General features: G+C 34.9%; 1 protein-coding gene across 3 annotated transcripts in view; it reads left to right on the top strand.

Moving 5' to 3' along the window:
• The window catches only part of DPYD (dihydropyrimidine dehydrogenase), a 701,368-nt gene that overhangs the window by 312,687 nt on the left and 368,730 nt on the right, over window positions 1-19,951 (top strand). For all 3 annotated transcript variants that reach the window (XM_039869542.1, XM_039869543.1, XM_039869544.1), the window contains one exon: window positions 5,913-6,097. In XM_039869542.1, coding sequence (XP_039725476.1) covers window positions 5,913-6,097 — 185 coding nt within the window. The remainder of the gene's footprint in view (window positions 1-5,912; window positions 6,098-19,951) is intronic.

Below are 19,951 nucleotides of genomic sequence, written 5' to 3'. Positions count from 1 at the left end.
GTGATATTGTCTGTGTTCTTTATGAGTATGAGGCAAGGTCTTCTCCTGCCAGCTGGAGCAAGAAAAAAGAACCAGGTTCCTGGACATTTTTCAGAGAGTAGAAAAGGTGTGAATGGTGGTCACACGAGTAGGAGACATAAAAGAGCAAGCTTCCTAATCATCAATTATGAAATGGAAAAAGGCCCAGAGGAAGCTCGTAAACTGGGTTTTGGGTATGATGACTTGGAAGGGACAGTAGAGCACCCAGATTGGAATCGCTGCCAGGCAGCTGGAAGTGCCAGACAGAGGAGCTCGAGGTAATGTTTGAGGTCATGTTCACAGAGGTGAAGTTACAGGCACAAGATGACTATAACTCTGACACAGCAAGTGTGGTAGACTGACTATTTTAGAGCTGGGAAGAGGGAGATAAAGAGATAAGGAGGAGTTGGAGCCCAAGAAAGACAATTTAAAGGTGAGGAGAGCCTAGATGGAGTAGCATTCAAAGGAGATAAAAATTAATGAGATTCGACTCTTGGACGCTACAAAAAGGCAAAAAAGAGGAGGCCCGAGGTCACAGAATTTGGTGACTACGGAGAACATATTTTCACTAGAGGGACAGACCAGAAGGAATAATTGGGTGGTGAAAGCAGTCATATGCACAAATTATTCTAAGAAATTAGGTAAAGGAAGATATAAGAATGGCAGGGAGGAAGGAGAATCATGTCAAAACCAGTTTTTCAAAATAGAAGATGAGAAGAGAGTAAGAAAAATACAATATTCTCTGGAGAGTCAGAGATAATATTTGAGGTCCTGGAGCAGCAGGAAGGTGCAGAATCAAGGTTAACTGTTGAGAGTTTTACAGGAAGATGATGAATCTTTGTTGTCGTGGGTGACACCGTGTTTGTGAATGGATAACATATTGTTTCAAATACTTAGAGGCAGAGAGAAATGTAAAGACAAAACCCATGCCATCTGAGAGCTATATGATTTCAGTTATATGTAGGATATGAAACTGAAAGCAATAAACAAACAAGATAAACAAACAAAAACTCCTAGACACAGACAACAGTTTAGTGTTTACCAGAGGGAAAGGGGGAAGAAGGGAGGTAGGTAAGGGTAAAGGGCATCAAACATACGGTGACAGAAGGAGTCTTGACTTTGGGTGGTGAACACACACTGCAATATACGGATGATGTATTATTGAATTGTACACTTGAAACCTATATAATTTTATTAATCAGTGTCACCCCAATAAGTTTAATTTACAATAAAACATGCCATCCGGACTTGATTATTCTTAGTTGAAGGCATTCTCTGGTTCTGTCCCTACCTTACCCTAGATTATTCTAAAGGATCTCTAATATCCTGGCCCTGTAATTAGAATTTATTTGCTCTTGCTGAGATTTTGCTTTCAGCTCTTATCTACTAACATTGCCTCAGCTCGCCCTTTTATTTCATTGTGCTTTGGTCCTAATGGCCGACAGGTTATGTAAAATTAAACAACAAGCAAGTAGAGGAATTCATCTATGTTTTCAAGATATCATTTTATTATAAATTTTGAAATTTTTATTCCTCCCCCATCATTTTGTAACATCTCAAACTCTTCATAGAATACTAATAATCCTTCTTCATTATGATTACTGTTGTATTGTTTATGAAGAATTATATTTATATACTAAAATATAACATACTTGACATTCTTTTATAAATACTGAGAAATATACTTGTCATGTCCTTGTGGGTTTCTCTTCTACACATGTGACAGCACAGCTACATCAGTTTAATTGACCTTGGCAATCTGCATCTCCTCGTGACGTGTCCCTGAGGGATGGTTTCTGCAATTTTAAGCTGCGGCTTATTGAAGAACTTGTGTCACAATACAATTAAGTCTATATAAAAAACATCATTTCATGCATCACATTAAATTGACTAAAAGTTTCTATTTCAAAACCCTTTCTTGTTTTAAAGCTACCTCAGAGTGTCTTTGTTTTTTAAATAAGCTCTTTCAAACATAGTAGTAATTAAAGCAGAAAATTAACATAAATCTCAAATGTTTGGTATGAATTGAGGATGTTTTCGTTCTTTTTAAAGACAGCGTAAAATTCCAGGCACCATATCATTCAGCACATTTCTCTCCCATTTGCAGAATAATATAGACTGTGAATAAGCATGTTTTGGGGTTCTTTTTCAATTTTTTTTTCCTGTTCAACTATGAAGCTACTGGGACATATGCTGCTGTCTCCATCAAGATGCCATCTCATGAAAATCTGTGGGAAAACTGCGCCTGATTATAACAGAAAATTCCTCTTCCCCCAACCCCTCGTATGTTATAAACAAGAAAGAAAGAATACAATCTTTCTGTTAATATTCATTTAACACTTCATAGGAAATGGCAAGCGGTTATTTGGTTTGCAAATGTAAATATACATTTTTCATCCACTTATGCTTTCACTCCTTCCAAGCTAGAGAAAAAAATGAACAGAAGATGTGCTTCTAAAATTTGTTTTCGTTATATTGCAAGCGAAATGTGTCAGCGGAGGTAAGAGAGCCGTGAGGAGCTCATAGAAGGGCAGTTGCTGTGATGAGGATGACGATGTTCCTCACAGGAAGCAGCTAAATAAATTCCTTTGTGACAAATTATGAATAAAATGCACGTGGATTTTTTTTGCTGAATCCTTGATTTGAGTTCTAAGTTAAATGCTTTGGTGCTTAAAATATGGTTAAATAATAGAAATAACTATTATATTTCAGAAGTCATTGAAATCATGAAAGATGTTATTTGGACTAATATCAGATTCAACAAAGTTTCAATAAATTTATGAATTCATATTCTTTCTCTCTCTAATATATATATATATATACACACACATATATATATATGTGTATATATATATATATATAAATAAAATCCTAAACATTTGATGTCAAGTTGTAATGAACAGTAATCTTTGCATTGGCTGCTTAGTGCCACTGATAGAAAACATTTCTGACCTAATGTAGCATTGCTTATATTCATGTAAAATGTTCAAGTCCTGCTTTTTTCAAGGATCCTTTGTAGATATTGACAAGTCAAAGTATTAGATGTTAAAATGGAAACAAATGATCTCTATTTTGATTAACATATGTAAATACCCTATCACCAGATGCTTGACCTCTCTTTGTCTTTTCTATTTACTTTTTAAATAAAAGACAATGTTAATCTTGAAGTCCTCCATAAAGAGTAGGGGGAGAATTCAATAGATAATTTTCAAAAGGTGGCAGAGATAATTTTCAATATGAAAGAAAATCCTTTTCTATTTTGGAACACAGTGTCAGAGTTTTTTGATTAATTGTGAGCTTATCTAGATTATTACCAATGATATAATAGTCAAAGCAGTTGATATTCAGATCAAAGAATTCAAGGTGTAAGTGAATCAAATACTGAGAAAAAAAGAACATATTTTTAAAAGCAAACATGAGTATGTGTGAATGCATAGGGACATAAAATAACACAATGTTTGTACAATGGAAAGATCCATGAATAAAATAGCGCTTGTGAATATACAAATAAATGCTCCTCAAGTGGCTTATGGTGTTGATACTAAATATTTTAATAAATTCAAGTTATTTATTAAACTTAAAGTAACGTCTGTTGACTACCTCCTCACTGAGTTAGTGAGGGAGCTCTAATATTAAAGTGAATCATACTATGTACATTTTTAAAGCATAAAAATTATAAAGCACATTAGTCAAGAACTTCGATTTAATTTAGCAAGCATTTATGCAGCACCTACTGGGTATAATGCACTGTAATCAAGGGTAGATTCAAGCTTTGTGAGACCTGAAGCTTATATAATTTGAGGAGTCCACTATAAAGAAGAAAATTTACATATTCAGATTTAGGCACAGGGCCTTGACAGACGCCCATGCAAGTAAGGGAGCCCGAAGCTTAAGTTTCACAGCATATTTTGACTGTAATAGCTGCTGAGGGAATCAAAGATAACTAAGGCATAATCCCTACCTTGCTCAAACTTAGGGAAAAATCTGTGCTAGCCTTCAAAAATATTCTTGTGAAAAATCTATAAAAGGACTTTGATCTCCTAGTGAAATAATTTTGAGTTCCTGCTCATTTAAAAATCCTATTTATTTCAGATCACTGTATAGGACAAAGTTGTATCAAAGTCTCAGATAAATAAGGTCCTTTCTTATATAAGAAAATTATTTTTTACCCCTTGCATGTATAAATACCCATTACATAAATCATTCAGTGGTGGTGATGTGTTATAGTTACCATTATCATAATAAGTTGAATTGATGAGCCATACTCACTATCGACTTTCTTGCAACTCAAATAACTGTCAACAGATGGTAGTGATGATCTGTTGTGCAATGGGGAACAAACAATAAAGGTCTTTTTTCATGTGACCTTTAAAGACATTAGAAAAATCTTCTCAACATGCCATTCTGCATCGAAAATAATTACATGAATATTTAATTTTACCTCGACGAAAGATGAAACTGCATCAGGGATAAAACAGTAGCAGATTTTTAAATAAATAGCTCAGCACAATAGCATTGACCCATCTACTCATTCATTCATTCATTCATTCATTCATTCATTGTTTATCCATCGAATTGAGAGTCTCCTAAATTCAGCTACTACTAGGCTCTATGGTACAGTGTGAGTAACGTGGACACCTTGCTGTTCTCATAGAACCTGCCTTCTAGGGGGAAAACACAATCAATGATAGACCTTTAATAGTTTTCTAAAATTCTAATATTCTTTGAGTAGAAAGCTACAGAAATGTACCAAGGTTTATTTTTATTTCTGCTATTTCTCAGAAGAAACTGGTTTTAGGGGTCAGAATAACATTTTTTACATTTGTTTATTTTATCTTATATTTGACTCATTAATCTATTCAACAGCTAACTTCCAGGATCTGCCATCTTTTTTCCTTTATTGGAAGTTGTTATATTCTCTTTTGAATTGGAGTAAAGAATAGTTCCCTAGTTTGTCCTGAGATACTAAACTTAAAATTCATGAGATGAATACCTGGAAAAAATATGTTATCCTAAACACTAGCTCAGTTTACTCCATCACACATGGTGCTGTCTACCTTTTTTCTTTTTTCTTTTTGTCAATCCTGTCTCTAATTTGTATTCTTTTATCTATTCTAAATATCAGGATCAAGTGTCCAGTCAAAATTTCTTTTAGACATTTTTCTTAAAGGAACTCAACCTCTTCCTCGTTGCATGACATGCTTAAATTCATTGGAACAGAGCATACTTAGCATCTATTTAAGCATATTTAAAACTGTTTTACAGAATTAATGGTATTGTTTGTATTTGTTGACTTTTACACAAAACAAAAACAAAAACAAAAATAGAAATTGATGACTAAATGTAACTTTTCCTGGATCCCTTATTGCTAACATTAAGTGAAAATAATTTAGTTTAAATGTTTTGTTTATAAAACTTCCTGTTGTGAAAGGAAGAGATTGGCCATTGACCCAAATTCACAACATAACTTAATCTGTGACACACAGGAACAAGTTTGAGATCATGTGAGTAATAACAAAGTTGTGAAAATAATGGTTATGAACAAATAAATTTTAAAAAATACATATTTTATATTCATTAAAATATTTAAAGGGATGTGCTTTTCTTCTTCTTGGATTCATACTTCCTACACATAAATACCAGATCTGAAACATTGCCCAAATATATGGTCTTTAATACATGTGAAGTATATTTTGAGTTGGTTAAGTCAATACTTAGAATGTGTTGTTAACACAGATATTTCACTCACTTTATATTTTTATGGTTCATTAAAACAAATTGAATCCCTAGAACAATAATGAAATCATAAGTTTTCTTAATTTTCAAATTATTGTTATCTGATGCACGGATTAATCATTGCCTGTTGTTTTTGTTTTTTTTTTTTTTTTTTCCAGTAAAAGAAGCCTTGAGTCCTATAAAATTTAACAGATGGGGTCTCCCGGAAGTAAATCCAGAAACTATGCAAACCAGTGAACCATGGGTGTTTGCAGGTGGTGATATTGTTGGTTTGGCTAACACAACAGTGGAATCGGTAAATGATGGAAAGCAAGCTTCTTGGTTCATTCACAAATATATACAGGTAGGCATTTGCAATCAATTTTAGTTAATTTTTTTTCCAACGGATAAGTACTTCTTTATTTACTTTTGCTACTCATTTATATGAACATTTCTATAAGATATTTAATAACTATATATTAAATAGGTCACATGCATATTTACTTGGATAAAATGTTTTAAGTATGGATGGGGTAGCAGAAGTGTTTAGTTGATTGAAAACTCCTTGTGCATTTCTACCAGTGGAATGCCGTGAAGTTAGCAGTTCTGCTGTGTTCAGAATATTTATCAGTGGTTTAAAGACACAGATAATACATTTATCAAATCTAAATGGTACGTAATTTAATAGGAAATAGAAAATCATCTATATTCCTAATAATCTTACACAGTCCAGAAAACTATGTTTATCCATTTGGACAAAATGTGTTCTTATCCACTACCCACCAAATTGTATGTACCTAATTGAAGAGAAAACAAATATTTTATAAATTTCAATTGTAATTATTTTTTCATTATCTAGTTTTATGATACAAATGTAGAATATAAAAATGATAAAATATAAATTTAAACATACTCTGGTACAATAACTATGTGGTCTTGGGGAAAAAAGCCGTAACTACTAACACTAGAGCTTAGTTGTCTTACTTTTTGACAAAATACTTCTTCGACTCTCACTCTATAATTTAACATAGCTACAGTGACCTCATTTACATAAGGTATTTCTGGAAAAGTTTGCTTTTGTTAATAAAATTCTTATTCTTTCTTTCAATAGGCTTCCTGTCTCTCTTCTTTTGGTTACTTTTGTTTGTTTTCACATGCTAAGAAAATTCACTTTGTCTTTAATGCTTCCTTGACTATTTTTCTTCCCTTTGTCATTATCACTTAGTCTATTCTGGTCATCCTCCTACTGTTTCTATAATTTGTGCAAGACTACTTACACACTGGATAGGGTCTGGGCTTGGTACTGATTTTATCATATTTTTTTTATGTTCAGTTCATCTACCTACTCTCATTGGCATCTCTGAGTAGTGAGGCTTGAGACGTTGGGATCTGGGCCAGTCTGTGGTGTCCCAGATATGTAGGGCTCTAAGAATGCATGTAACCAGCCTACAGGTTTCGCATGGACACAGCGGTGTCATTTAGGAAACAGTCTTTGGGGGAGATGACAAATCTAAAATTAAGAAAGCTGTCTAAATCAGTCATAAATTAAAAAGAGACTAGGCTAGGAGGATGAGGGAAGAAGGAATGGAATCTTAATAGGCAGAAACCTGGGAAGCCAAAGGAGACGCATCAGTAGTGGCTCTGGCTACAAGATCTGCAGCACCTGCACTCTGAAGAGTCTCCTTGGCCCGAGAAAGACACAGAGGGAGCAGGTCAAGACAACTGCCTGAAATGCACTACTGCTTTGGCTCCTTTTGCTTGTTCTGTCCCAAAACTTATCATCCTGATTTTTATTTTCTCATTCTATGCTTATTTTTATAGCACTCTCAAGGCTCCCGATTGTACCTCCTCCTGCATAACTCCTTAATCTATCTCTCCAGAGGGTATTCTTTTCCATGATCTAGCTGTCTGCTGAACATCTTCACTTACATGGCTAGCATTTCAAATTAACTGGACATCTCCACTTGGGCATATATCATACCTACACCTCGGATTCCCTGCTTTTAAACCAATCATGCTCTCCCAACCTGTTCCACTTCCAGTATTTAACATTTTTTGATTCCCAGATTCAAGTCCCCCTAAATCAGACTTCTATATTACTCAGACTAATAAAATTTTCAAAATTAATTTGGAAATGAATATAAGGCTGACTGCTTCTTATTTTACTGAGTAATAGCATAAAAACACTCAAAACACATGAAATTATAACATTGACTCACATATATTAACAGGAAAGTTCATAAGCAAAGTAGGAAGCAACAGTCTCAGATTAAGAAATACTTCTTCAGAAAACACAGTTGAAAGATTTATACTAGCGTCTTTACACACACAAATTTTTCTCATTATAAAATAGCACTGTTGTACCACCTTTATTTCTGAACTATTTATCTAATTTTTTTTCCCCATCTTATATGTATTTGGTCAATTCTATCTCTGTAGAAACTCTTTCCTACACTTATTTTAATTTGTTTAGTTTCGGTGTGGAGTATGATTTTTTAGTTGACTAGACATCCCACTGATCAGTCTATTATCATTTTGAAAAACTGAAAGTGGGATCAGGAGATAAGCAAAAAGGTTCTTGCCTTAGTCCAGATAAAACCTACTGAATGTGTGAATTCAGTTTGCAGGAGTGAAAATGGTGGGAAGACAGAAAGGCTAAAGTGTTTTGAAAGGTAAAATAGAACATGTAGAGCGTGAAAGGTGATAATTTTTCCCAAAATATTTAAATTCATTTGTAGCTTTTAAATTAAAATACATAGAAAATATTTACTATATTTTATGATGACTGTGGTTCTGTAGTGCTTCACAATTGTCATTCGAAGGATTCTTAAGGGTATTATTTTTTTGACTTCACTATTTCCTTTTTATTTCCCTGAATGTGATAAAACCATACTGAAAAAAAAATGAGCAATTATTTTATTTAGCTTCTACTTACTCATGAAAGTAAAGAAATGGACTTTTGGGTATGATAAAAAAAAATGCATGTGTTTTAAAAATATGTATTGCTAGAAACAATATAAAATATAAGGTAAAAAATTTGTTACCAGTAAGTGTTTTGTATTTAGCTGAAGGATTCAGACTTGTCAAACAAAGTATTTAATTGCCTTTTACAAATGGAATAGAAATGGAAGGTGGGTAGAATCTCTGTCAGGTAAAATCAGTATTTCCACCTGCCTGCCAGTATGTTGCATGCAAAGTGCTAAGCAGTGATAAGACTAGAAAGGAACACACAAAGTGAGCTTTTTCTCTCTTCATACTGTTATTAACTTAGTTCTGGCCTCTGTCACCTCTTAAAATTACCTCCACTTTCCCCCTGTCAAATCCAATGCCCCTACATTGCAACCAGAGGCATCTTTCTAGAATTCAAGTTTGATCCTAATTTCCTTATTTAAAAACCCTCCAGGGGCTCCTCTTGGCACTCAAGATAAAGCCCGAGTTCCTTAGCTTATGATGCCAATTTGAGTTTCACAGCATACCCAGATTTTTGTTTAACCTGGGCCTTTCCCCTCCTGCACCCATTTCACCTGTCTACATCTTACTTGCCCTTCAGGTTTTGCTTCCTTCTCCTCTCCCAGGAACATGTTCCTCCTGGCGTGTTCTGTAGCCCCCTAAATTTCCCTTACTGGAGCTTGTTTACTGGTCTCGCTCTGTGTAAGCCAGTGACCATGCTTGTTTATTGTTATACCCTCAAAATAAGGAGTGTATTCGTGTGATAAACAGAAAAATTACGTAGAGTGAGATAATTTTATTTTAAAGGAATTTAAAGAGGAGTTAAGAAAACTAACGGGTTTGTTATAAAAGTTTAGTATATGGTAAATGAACAGTGTTTTCTTATGAATATAGCATTCATTGAGAAAAATTTTTATAATGATCGAAGTATATTCATGAATGAAGGTTTATAACACCTTGCCTTATGGTTTATATTAGTTTGAGGAAAAGCATATAACACTAGATATTGTACTTTAAAAATGATTTAATACACACATTATAGTAATAATTCATGCATACAATCATTGCAGTTGGCTATTTAGAATTATTTTGTGATATACTTTTTCAGATAAATGTGATTATTTAAAGATATCCATGTTGGGATTTCAGTAATTCCCATAGTTGTCTGAGAGAGCTTCATTTAAATTTCATTAGTTGATTTGATCAATTACAACTTATTGAGTAACAGCTGTTGGGCCAAACACTTGAATTTCAGTGAGTAGCAATGTGAATAAATGAGAAGAGATATAATATAGTGGTTAGAAATTTGGGCTCTGAGTTAAACAGACCTGGTTTCAAACCTAGTTCCAACACTTTCAAACTGTGTGAACTTGGACAAGTAACTTATCATTCCAGGACACAGCCTTCTCATGGGTAAATAGACCATTTATTAATATAAGAATAATATTTTGAGTAGCTACCATATTGAATTGCAGGAATGATTATGTAAGAGAATTTATGGGAAGCTTTTAATAGAGTCTGAGCTGTAAATATTTGTAGTTTGCGTTGTGTGTTATTAGCAATCATTTTCTTTGGATTGTTAAAACGGTGTCAGAGGAAGATTATAAAATATGAGATGTGAATAAAAAGACAAAGTATAGGATTTTAACAGATGAAGATTGAAAAAGGTTATTTTAGGTAATTATAAAAGCATTTTATTTAACTATTTATTTATTTATCCCTATACATTTGTCTATCTATGCAATCATTCATGCATGGTTTCGTTCATTCATTCATTCAATAAACAATAATTTTTTTTAAAAAGTGGTCTATCTTTTATAGATAGCACTAATCACGAGATTTGTAAGTGTGAATTAAAACATAAAACTTGCCATTAATAATCTCACAGTCTGGTAGGGAAGACAGTTGTGTAAACATACATCTAATATAATATAATAAATGTAGTAATAACAAACATAAAGGCACAGGGTAGCATGGAAGAGATAATGATTAATTCTGTCTGGGTGTGGGTATCAGGATGTGGAGTCAGCAAAAGCTTCACAAAACTCAAGATACAAATAAAGAGGGAGGATAAGAAAAACTAGAAGAATACTGAGTAATCCGAATTGCTGGACCTTAAAGAGAATGGCTGGATAAGATTGTATAGTTTGCTCACACTACAGAGGTACCCAGAAGAGGGTACCAGCTGGCTGAAACCCAGACCAGGCTCCCCTCAGCAGACAATGGTATCTTTTGTCGTGCTGCTTCTATTCAGAGGAAGGAGCGCCTTCCTTGATTTTTCACAAAGGTGCAGTCTGCTTGCTCCGTAAGCCTTGCACCTGTGCAACAGCTTCTTTTTTTTTTTTCATTTTTTTTATTTCACCAAAAGGCATTCTGGGCTAGTGGACACCCTGAATATAGAGAATATAGAGGAAAAGTGGGAGACAAGATCTGTAATTATACTGGGGTTAGAACATGATGAGAATACCCTGTTTGAGATTTTAATGTGGGTATGTAATGAGGCAGAATGTGGTAGGAATTATTTGCATAAAGTGATAGTGTCAGATCTGGTATAAATATAGAGAAACATTTTCTGATTTGCCAAGATTCTCCTCGAGAGTCATCATTTTACAATATTAAACTTACTCTTTAATTAGTAGTACTAATAAGTGATCTAATGTGATTTCGCCACCCGAAGTTAAATTACCTTCCATCACCATATATTTGAGTCCCTTTATCCTTATCTATTTCCCCTGCTTCCCCGCTTCCCTCTGGTAACCACTAAACTGTTTTCTGTGTCCATGAGTCTGTTTTTTTTAGTCTGGTTGATTTAAAACACATAGATGTTTTCTCATTTTCATTTATCCTATAAAAATGCAATGCCAAGGCCTTTTTGAATCCAATGGTTGAAGTTCTATCACGCTTCTTTCCTAAACCAATCTATATTATCTACAACTTCTAGTTTTGTTTTTAAAGTGGAGCAGCACCTTCAAGAAAAACGTATATTCCAGAAAATTGTTTTGTATGACATGGATGCCCTGCAGTCATTGTTTAGCATACACCTACTTCGACAACAATTTTTAGTAACTTTTTACCATATCTTTTAAAAATATTTAACTTTATTTTCACAGAATCAACCCTCTTTGTTTTTACATTGATATAACTCACCAATTTATGAAATTTTTATTTACATTTATAGCCAAAACAAATGGGGAGAGGAACATACAACTTACTCTCAATAAGCATACAAGAAACTCAACTGGCATGAGTAGAAAGTCTGTAGGCACACGGAAGTAAACGACTCATTATGGAGATGCAGCCCTCCTTGGCCGTCCTCTGTATCTCTCACGGAGGAAAAAGAGAGAAGATGTTAGTCCAGTGACTCTGTTAGGTGCAACCAACTTGGTTAAGAGATCCTATAATGTACCTAGGGCCTTTCTTTATAAAAGCACCAAAGAGATGGCTTAATCCAAAATGTTATTGACTTACAAAAACACCATCACTCAGAAAATTGAGCACTTACTTTGTTCTAGCATGAGCATATAAACAAATTTAGTCACAAAAATAAAGGAAAAAAAGGCTATATGGTATCTTATCATGCTATGTTCTCCACTGAAAACAAATTTGGACATAGAATGCAGGCTAAATTTTTCTACGTTCTAATCCCAGATAAGAAGTTCATTTTCCTTAAAGTAGTCATGGTAGTACTGTGAAGATGATCTTTTAAACATGGGACATTTTGTCAAATAAAGTTAGTCTAAATATATGAAAATTATGTCAAAACCCACTAATTTGATTACATTATGAGAGTAATCCTTTAGTCCTGTCATTATTCTGTGATTCAGAATTCTATTTTAAATTCACTATCTTTTAGATGCAACATTTAGAAACCACAATATCATTACTAGTAGTTGTCAATTAAATTTACGTGTTGCTGTTATGAAAGCAGTCCTGGTAGAAAGATAGATTGAAAGACAACAATAAGAATTATTAATGAAAGGATAAATCTGGAGTGAACGGGTAGGGATAGAATTTCAAATAAAGGAAAGAATATGTAAGAGCTTTTCAAATAAAGGAAAGAATGTGTATAGAGCTTCTTCAAATATAGGCAAGAAATAAAAAGGAAAGGATCTGGTTTCTTCCAGGTAGAATTCATTCTGTGAAAATCAAACAATTGTGAGAAACCGCAGAGGATAAGGAAGAAGGCATTGGGACAATAAACATTTTTTAAAAAGTTCTGGTTACTAAGTTTACAAGTAACTTTAAGAGTCACTGAAAACTTAGTTACAGAATAGCTGAAGTTAAATAGTTATAGAATATTGATTATTGACAGCATTTGAGGTCAACTTTTCAACAACAAAAAGTTAATTTTTTCATTATGGTTTAGATTCAATGTTTCTACGATATACATGAGTTTGTTTATGTGCATGTTCCCAAATCATATTATTTTTTCTTCTTCAAGCTTTCTCCTTTATTAAAATATGCCGTATTTTTGTAAGTATCCATGTTAAGATGCCTGATACTATTTTGATTATTTCACTTATATGTTAAATATGTTAATCTTTCTAATTTGTCAATTTTCCTTGAAACTAATTTTTGTGGCAGAATTATCTTAGAACAGAAACACAAAATATACACATAAATATTTTGGCATTATACTAGATATAAAATGTCCCTCTTAAGCCTATAAGATCACAGAGCACAGGTATCCTTTGAGTTTTAGCTTTCTACAGTGTTTTCCAGCTCAACAGCAAAACATGTATTTTAATGAAGGTTAAAATTAAGTTCTCTAACAGTTAATGTGATTCTACTCAGTTGCATATGGAATATGGCTATATTTTTAAATAGGTATTTTTAAAGTTCTTCAAAACTATCATAAATTCCTTGCATTGATGACTCACTTTTCTGCTTCTTAAGGTTTTTGTATATTTTCTTCTGGTTTGATCGAGGCATAAAGGAATCACTAGCTGTTGAGGGAACGCGAGGTATCTCAGAGGACTGGTAATGAGATACAGAGCCTTTAACCTCTTGGTCACCAGTTCAAATCTGCCCGAGGTCAAGAGTGACAGAAAGTCATTACTATCCCTCGGCAGTTCAATAGGCTACGTGAAACGAATTTGTGATTTCAGTACCATGTGGGGATAGATTCATGCCATAGTCCCACTATAGAGTAAGTCAGTGCAAAATGGTAGTTGTGGTTTTAGTTTGAAGGCATAGGAGTCCAACTGTTGCTAAGTATTCTGTTATCTTCCTGTGAGCAGAGCTCCCTCTTGGTGAACTCGTTGATAGAATGACGTGGGAAAACCAGGCTTGTGCTTGTGCTGGTGTGTGATTTGGGGCGCTGATGCACGTTCATAGGAATCCCTGTCATTGTTGATAGTGAGGAACAATTCAGCATCATTCAACTGACTTTTAAAAAGTAATTTCAGTCCCAGATGCTGATTAATTCAAGATTGAAAGTTACATCATTCATGTCTCCTGTTTCTTCAATGCCCTTCTGTATATACTTTTTTAAACTTCCATTTTCCTTTTAATTATATTATTAATTTTATCTGCATTTGGACATGTGAATGAACATTTAGAGAGGCCTATTCATTCCTGTCAATCTTTCACTTGAGAAATATTGAGTTGACAAACAAGAATAGAAAATTGTAAGGACACTTTGAAGATGGGGAATTTGAAATTGAACTCAGTGCTAAAGGATCATTGCTATAAAGCTAATTAAATTACTGCATTCATATTAGTAAATGAAATCTTTCACCTTCTGTCATTTTTAGGGATTGAAATTACGTGAGAGGTTTTTGTCTTTCTAATGTTTTTAGTGACTAGTCAGATTATTAACGCTTTCAGATTCGGAGTCTCTTGAAAAGAAATTACTTTTCTAAAGAGGAAAATGGCATATGTTTATACTTGAAAGATGTATAAGATCACAGCATTTTCTTACTAATGGAATATTTACAATTTTATTTTATATTGTGCTCAGTGGTTTTCAAAATGAACCCACATTGTTGGATCGTAAGGATTTTAAAGCTATCTCCAGTCATTTTTATGACGTGAAAATAAAACCTAATTATGATGGTTAACTGTGCCTCATGTTAAAGACTTCTGCTCTGGACGACGATAAACAGTCGCTAAAAATACGACAGTCTGGGATTTTAGAAAACAAACTTAGAAGAACTTATCTATGCCCAAGTCTCTGTTGCTCAGAAGACCCTCAGTACCAACTTTAAATAAAAGACACTTGTTATCATTATCATTGCTTAAAATATCACCTTAATTCCACATCTTCAAAGGCATTCTTTTGCCTTGAAATATACCATTAGTTTCTACAATATCTGAAGAACTATGATTTGAGAATTAGAAATTTAAATTGCAGAGGCTTAATATTAGAGCATTTCCGTTACCCTTTGCAGGTTTTGAGGCAGCTTATTCGACCTTACAGTCTCACCAGGAAGCTAATGGGAAAGCCTTGCAGCAATCTTCACAGGAAAGTTTCCAAATGTCAAGTGTCATCTTTCCAGCTGTTAGATGAATGGGTAGCCAAGAGGCATTTATTTGGGTGTGCAGCCCCTGTGAAATCTGGGTGAGGCAGGAGAAAAGGCTATAATTTGGTGGTTAGTTTACCAGCATTGGTATAGTTGCAAATCTCCTAGCCAGGCAAAGGACTTTATTTTGTGGTTTTAATGATTGACTGCCAACTGCAGTGTTCTTGCACTTAGAGAATAAAAGTGCCTTAAAAGTGTTTTTGGGGGTGGGGGGGCGCATGTCATCGATATGTCATATTAATTTTTGAATCCTCCTCTGCTTCAGATAAAAAGTCTTATTATCCATGGGACTCACTTCTACTTCTCTAAACCCCTCTCTTCAGCTGAGAGGAGGTAAGGCTTTTCAAATGACAACCGTATTAAAATCTTGAGACCTATTGAAAAAGTGTCCTTCAGTTTAAGATATATTGCAAACTCTAATTCCTGTGTTAAAAGTAGATTGATATAAATCATTGGCCACTGTCAGGTTGAAAAACAATGAATATCAATAAAAACACAGTTTTAAATCATAATGGATCATTTTGAGATGGTGATAGCCTCCAAAAAAATAATATTGAAGTATGTCATGGCTAAATGCTGTTTCCATGCTAAGTTTTTCCACTTAGTCAGGTTCACAGTATTGATATGACTTCAGCCCAATTTCTCATTGGGAAACTGGGCCTTTAGACTGAACTAAAATCAGAAGTGCATGTGATCTCATTTTTATCCCTAAAGGTAAATTTGCTTAAAGTCATTGAAAAATGAAGTCCATTTCACATGCTTATAAATAAACATACAGCAAGCTCTATAGTACTGTCTAAAGTTGCTTCTTCGATGGTACATTCGGGTTAATTTTGGTATAGTCCCAGCTAGTGTTTTGAAATAATTACTAAATATCAGAGACACGACACTCTTTCTATTAACAATTCTATTTTTAAATGATGTGTAGCTTTTTGTGTATGAAGGAGGATTTATTTCTTATAACATTTATATGATGTAAAAGAATATCAAAGGAAAAAAGAAAGATCCTATATCTAATGGAGCTATCAAAACAAAACTATCAAATTGGTGATAGGGCAAGAAAATACCATGGCTAATAAGTAATTCTAATGTATTTTATTGACTTTGTACAGGGTTCCAAAACTTTATTAAATGGCAGCGTTTGACCTGAAAAGCAATTTAAAATGAAATTGTCCCCATAAAGGCAGAATATATCCTTACCAATATCGCAATAGATTGCTGCTTCAGACAGATAATTCAAGATTAGAATGGGTAGAAAAAATAACTGAAAAATCTGATTCATACCATACAGAACTTGGCCTCAGTGTGTGCTTATGGGAGTATGAAAGAAATTAGCCACTCCCATGTCACTTGGTCCAAATGGGCAATAAGTATTAAGAATTCCTTGCCAAATCTCCAACTCTCTGATGCCTTAGGGCTGTATGGTGTTAATGACAATATCATAGTAGAACAAAGCACCAAAAACCTTTGGTTTGCTTGGGGAAGTTCAAGTACAAAATAACTCAGTTGGAAATTTTATCTAAAATTGTGTTCCTCTGCATTTAGTGATTTGGTCAAGTTGAATCTTATACAAGTTATAAAGAATCAGATTGAAAAATATCCAGATTCAGGAAGTGTAATGGAAGCCTATGTCTTTTTTACTTAATTACCCACTAATTCTGCTTCTGGACCTTTGAGAATGCCGTGTTGCCTTTCGGTTATCTCATTTATGGCTCTGAGACAGCACAGTATAGTCACAGAGGAGGAGTTCTCAGCTCAAGAATTTAAAAACTTTTAAAATCTCAGGTACATTATCTTGAGCCTCACTATTTTCATCCATAAAAAGAACAAAATTATAATTTTTATGGTTCTGAAATCCAAATAATATATATTTTAAAAAATCAAATTTGTTAGATACACATTATATGCTGATTATCCTTTAAAGAGCTTCACATTCCCATTATACTCAAAATAACCTCTGGAGGAACCATTTTCTCCCCATTTTACAAATTAAATAACCTATGCTGAAATTGATTGAGATGGGAATGGCCCTGGAGGTCATTTGATTCAATCACTTAAATATTGGTCAAGAAGCTGAGGAACAGAACAGTCTTTAAAAGAGTAAACTCGAGTAATGGGAGAATTTATTTAGGAGAGTAGAACAATAATAAAACTATCCGAAGGAGCTTTAAAATAAATGTGTTATATATTCTCGAAGAGATAGCTACAGCGATAACATTCATAAAAAAGAACAGGAAAAATATAAAACCTTTCCTAGGTATTTAGACTAGGTCATGGCCATTCCGGGACTAGAAACCGAGTTTGTCCATTCTCAGCCCTCCTGTTTTTTTTCGGTCACCACCCTGCCTCTTCCTCATGGAGTTCTCTTTGATTGAGCTTCTGCTGAGCATGTGGAAGGCAGAATACATAGGTCAGTCCCTGCCAGTCACCGGAGAACTTTGTGCCCAAGTGGAGATGAGAACAATGGTACTGGACTTTTGAAATCCATGTAACTTGTTCTCAAAATTATCTTATTTCATTTTTGGATCACTTCTCATGCATTTCACAGTCACTGTATACTAGAGAACATCCCACTGGAACATAGCCTTTAAATTGATTTTTTTGTCAATTTTGTTCTCTGTGGTACCCTTGGCATCTAGAACAATGTCTATCTTAAAGTAGTTGCTTGGCCAATAAAATGACAAATATGGTTGAAAATTGAATATGCTGAGGAAATGTTTTTAAGTTATGGGGCATATTAGGTATAGCAGATTTTACAAATTCACTGGGCTTATTGGTGATAAATACTTTAGACTGCTAAAACAAGTGATGGGGAGACAGTTAATTGGAAACAGAAGGATGAAGAGAGCATACCAGTGTGTTATAAGTTTTCTGGTTTGATCCTCACAACCATCCTTCACAATAGGCATTTTAAAGATGAGACAAATGAGTTTTAAAGAGGCCTAACTGACCTGTTTAGAGTCACAAAGTGACCTCTGAGCAACCACGCTGGTTTTCTTGCTGCATCCCAGCCCCGCCTTGACTTATATCAGAGATTTCCCCTCCCAGAAGTACAAGGGTTAGTAGGTCAACACAGAAGCATGCATTGCCTGGTAGGTTGTTGACTTACAATTTTGAGCTCTTTATTTCAAGTCTTAATATTTCACATGGCTGCTGTCACGGCTCTTAAATGTCAGCTTCTTGTATTTTCCTTCACCACTCTCACCTTGATTGCACTGCCTTTGCTTTTTAGCAGACCCTTTGGGTTGTATGAAATACAGACTCTGTATAATAGTGTGTGTACTGTTTTTCTTAATGGATGATATTGCAATTAGTGGAAGATGAAAGAAACCAGTGTTATTGCCGAAGCTCAATTGATAAATTGGACGGCTCCTTTCAACAACCTATCAGGCAATGCATGCTTTTGTGCTGTCAGGCACCACCCTGTGCTGGTCACCAGGCTTTTCTCAGTCTAGTCATTTACATCTCATCAGCAGTGTCGCCACCTTTGCCCCTGGGTCTGTGAATATGGCAATCGTTACCTTCTCGATTGACATTTTTGAAAATTTGTCAACATGTTATTTATTATTTTTAGGGGATCCATGGCTAACTTACAAGCCATTTCTTAAAGTTAATTTGCTTTTTAGCAGACCCTTTGGGTTGTATGAAATAAAGACTCTGTATAATAGTGTGTGTACTGTTTTTCTTAATGGATGATATTACAATTAGTGGAAGATGAAAGAAACCAGTGTTATTGCCGAAGCTCAATTGATAAATTGGACGGCTCCTTTCAAAGTTATAAAGAGAGAATACCAAAATTCTGCTGATGGATACATGACTGATTACCTCCTTCTGGTATCTGCTCAGATGTTATTTTATTAAAGAAGCTCCCATAGGTAGCAAATGGAAACCTTCCCTGACCCCAGCCCCACTACTCCCAAACCCACATACTCTGTGTTCTGTTTCTGAGGAGAAGCCACTTAAATACATACTATTTGGGTTCCTGAATCCAATTCAGGGGGAACCAGGTTTCCTACACCACCAAGCGATGCTTGGGACATTGAGTATCCCACAGTTTAACTCAACGATGACACTGTCTACATGGAGATCGTGTCAGATCCCACAGATAAGTGGTCAGTCCTACAACTGCCCCCCACCTTCTTTCCCCATGACTTCAGATGCTATTTGCAAGTCCAGCTTGTGACCTATGCTTCTAACCAACCTGCTGTGGATTGGAATGGAGAGTCCAATGATGCTCTCCAACTCAGGATGCCAATCACAAGCCCAGGTTGTTACCTGTACTCCTGACTGACCGACTGGCTATAGCTCAGAGGTTCCCACAGTCCCTTCCCTGGATTCAATTAAATTGCCAGAGCAGCTCACAGAACTTAGAGAAACATTTTACTTACTAGATCACTGGTTTATGATATAACTCAGGAACAGCCAGATGGAAGAGAGAGATGCACAGGGATATATGGGGAAAGGGCATGGAGCTTCCATGTCCTCTCCAGGCATGTCGCTTTCCCCACATATCCACAAGGTCGCCAACTCAAAATCTCTCTGAACCTGTCTTTTTGGGTTTTTATAGAGGCTACACTACATAGGAATGATTGAGTAAATTATTGGCCATTGGCGATTGGTTTAACCTCCAGCCTCTTTCCCTTCCCTGGCAGTCAGGGGGTCAGGGAGGTAGGGCTGAAAGTTCCAACCCTCTATTCACAGGCTTGGTTCTCTTGGCAACCAGCCCCCATCCTTGGGTGCTTTCC

Source organism: Pteropus medius, unplaced genomic scaffold, assembly GCF_902729225.1.
Source record: "Pteropus medius unplaced genomic scaffold, Ma_sr-lr_union100, whole genome shotgun sequence".
NCBI classification, from domain to species: domain Eukaryota; kingdom Metazoa; phylum Chordata; class Mammalia; order Chiroptera; family Pteropodidae; genus Pteropus; species Pteropus medius.
This window is presented reverse-complemented; position numbering and strand designations above follow the sequence as displayed.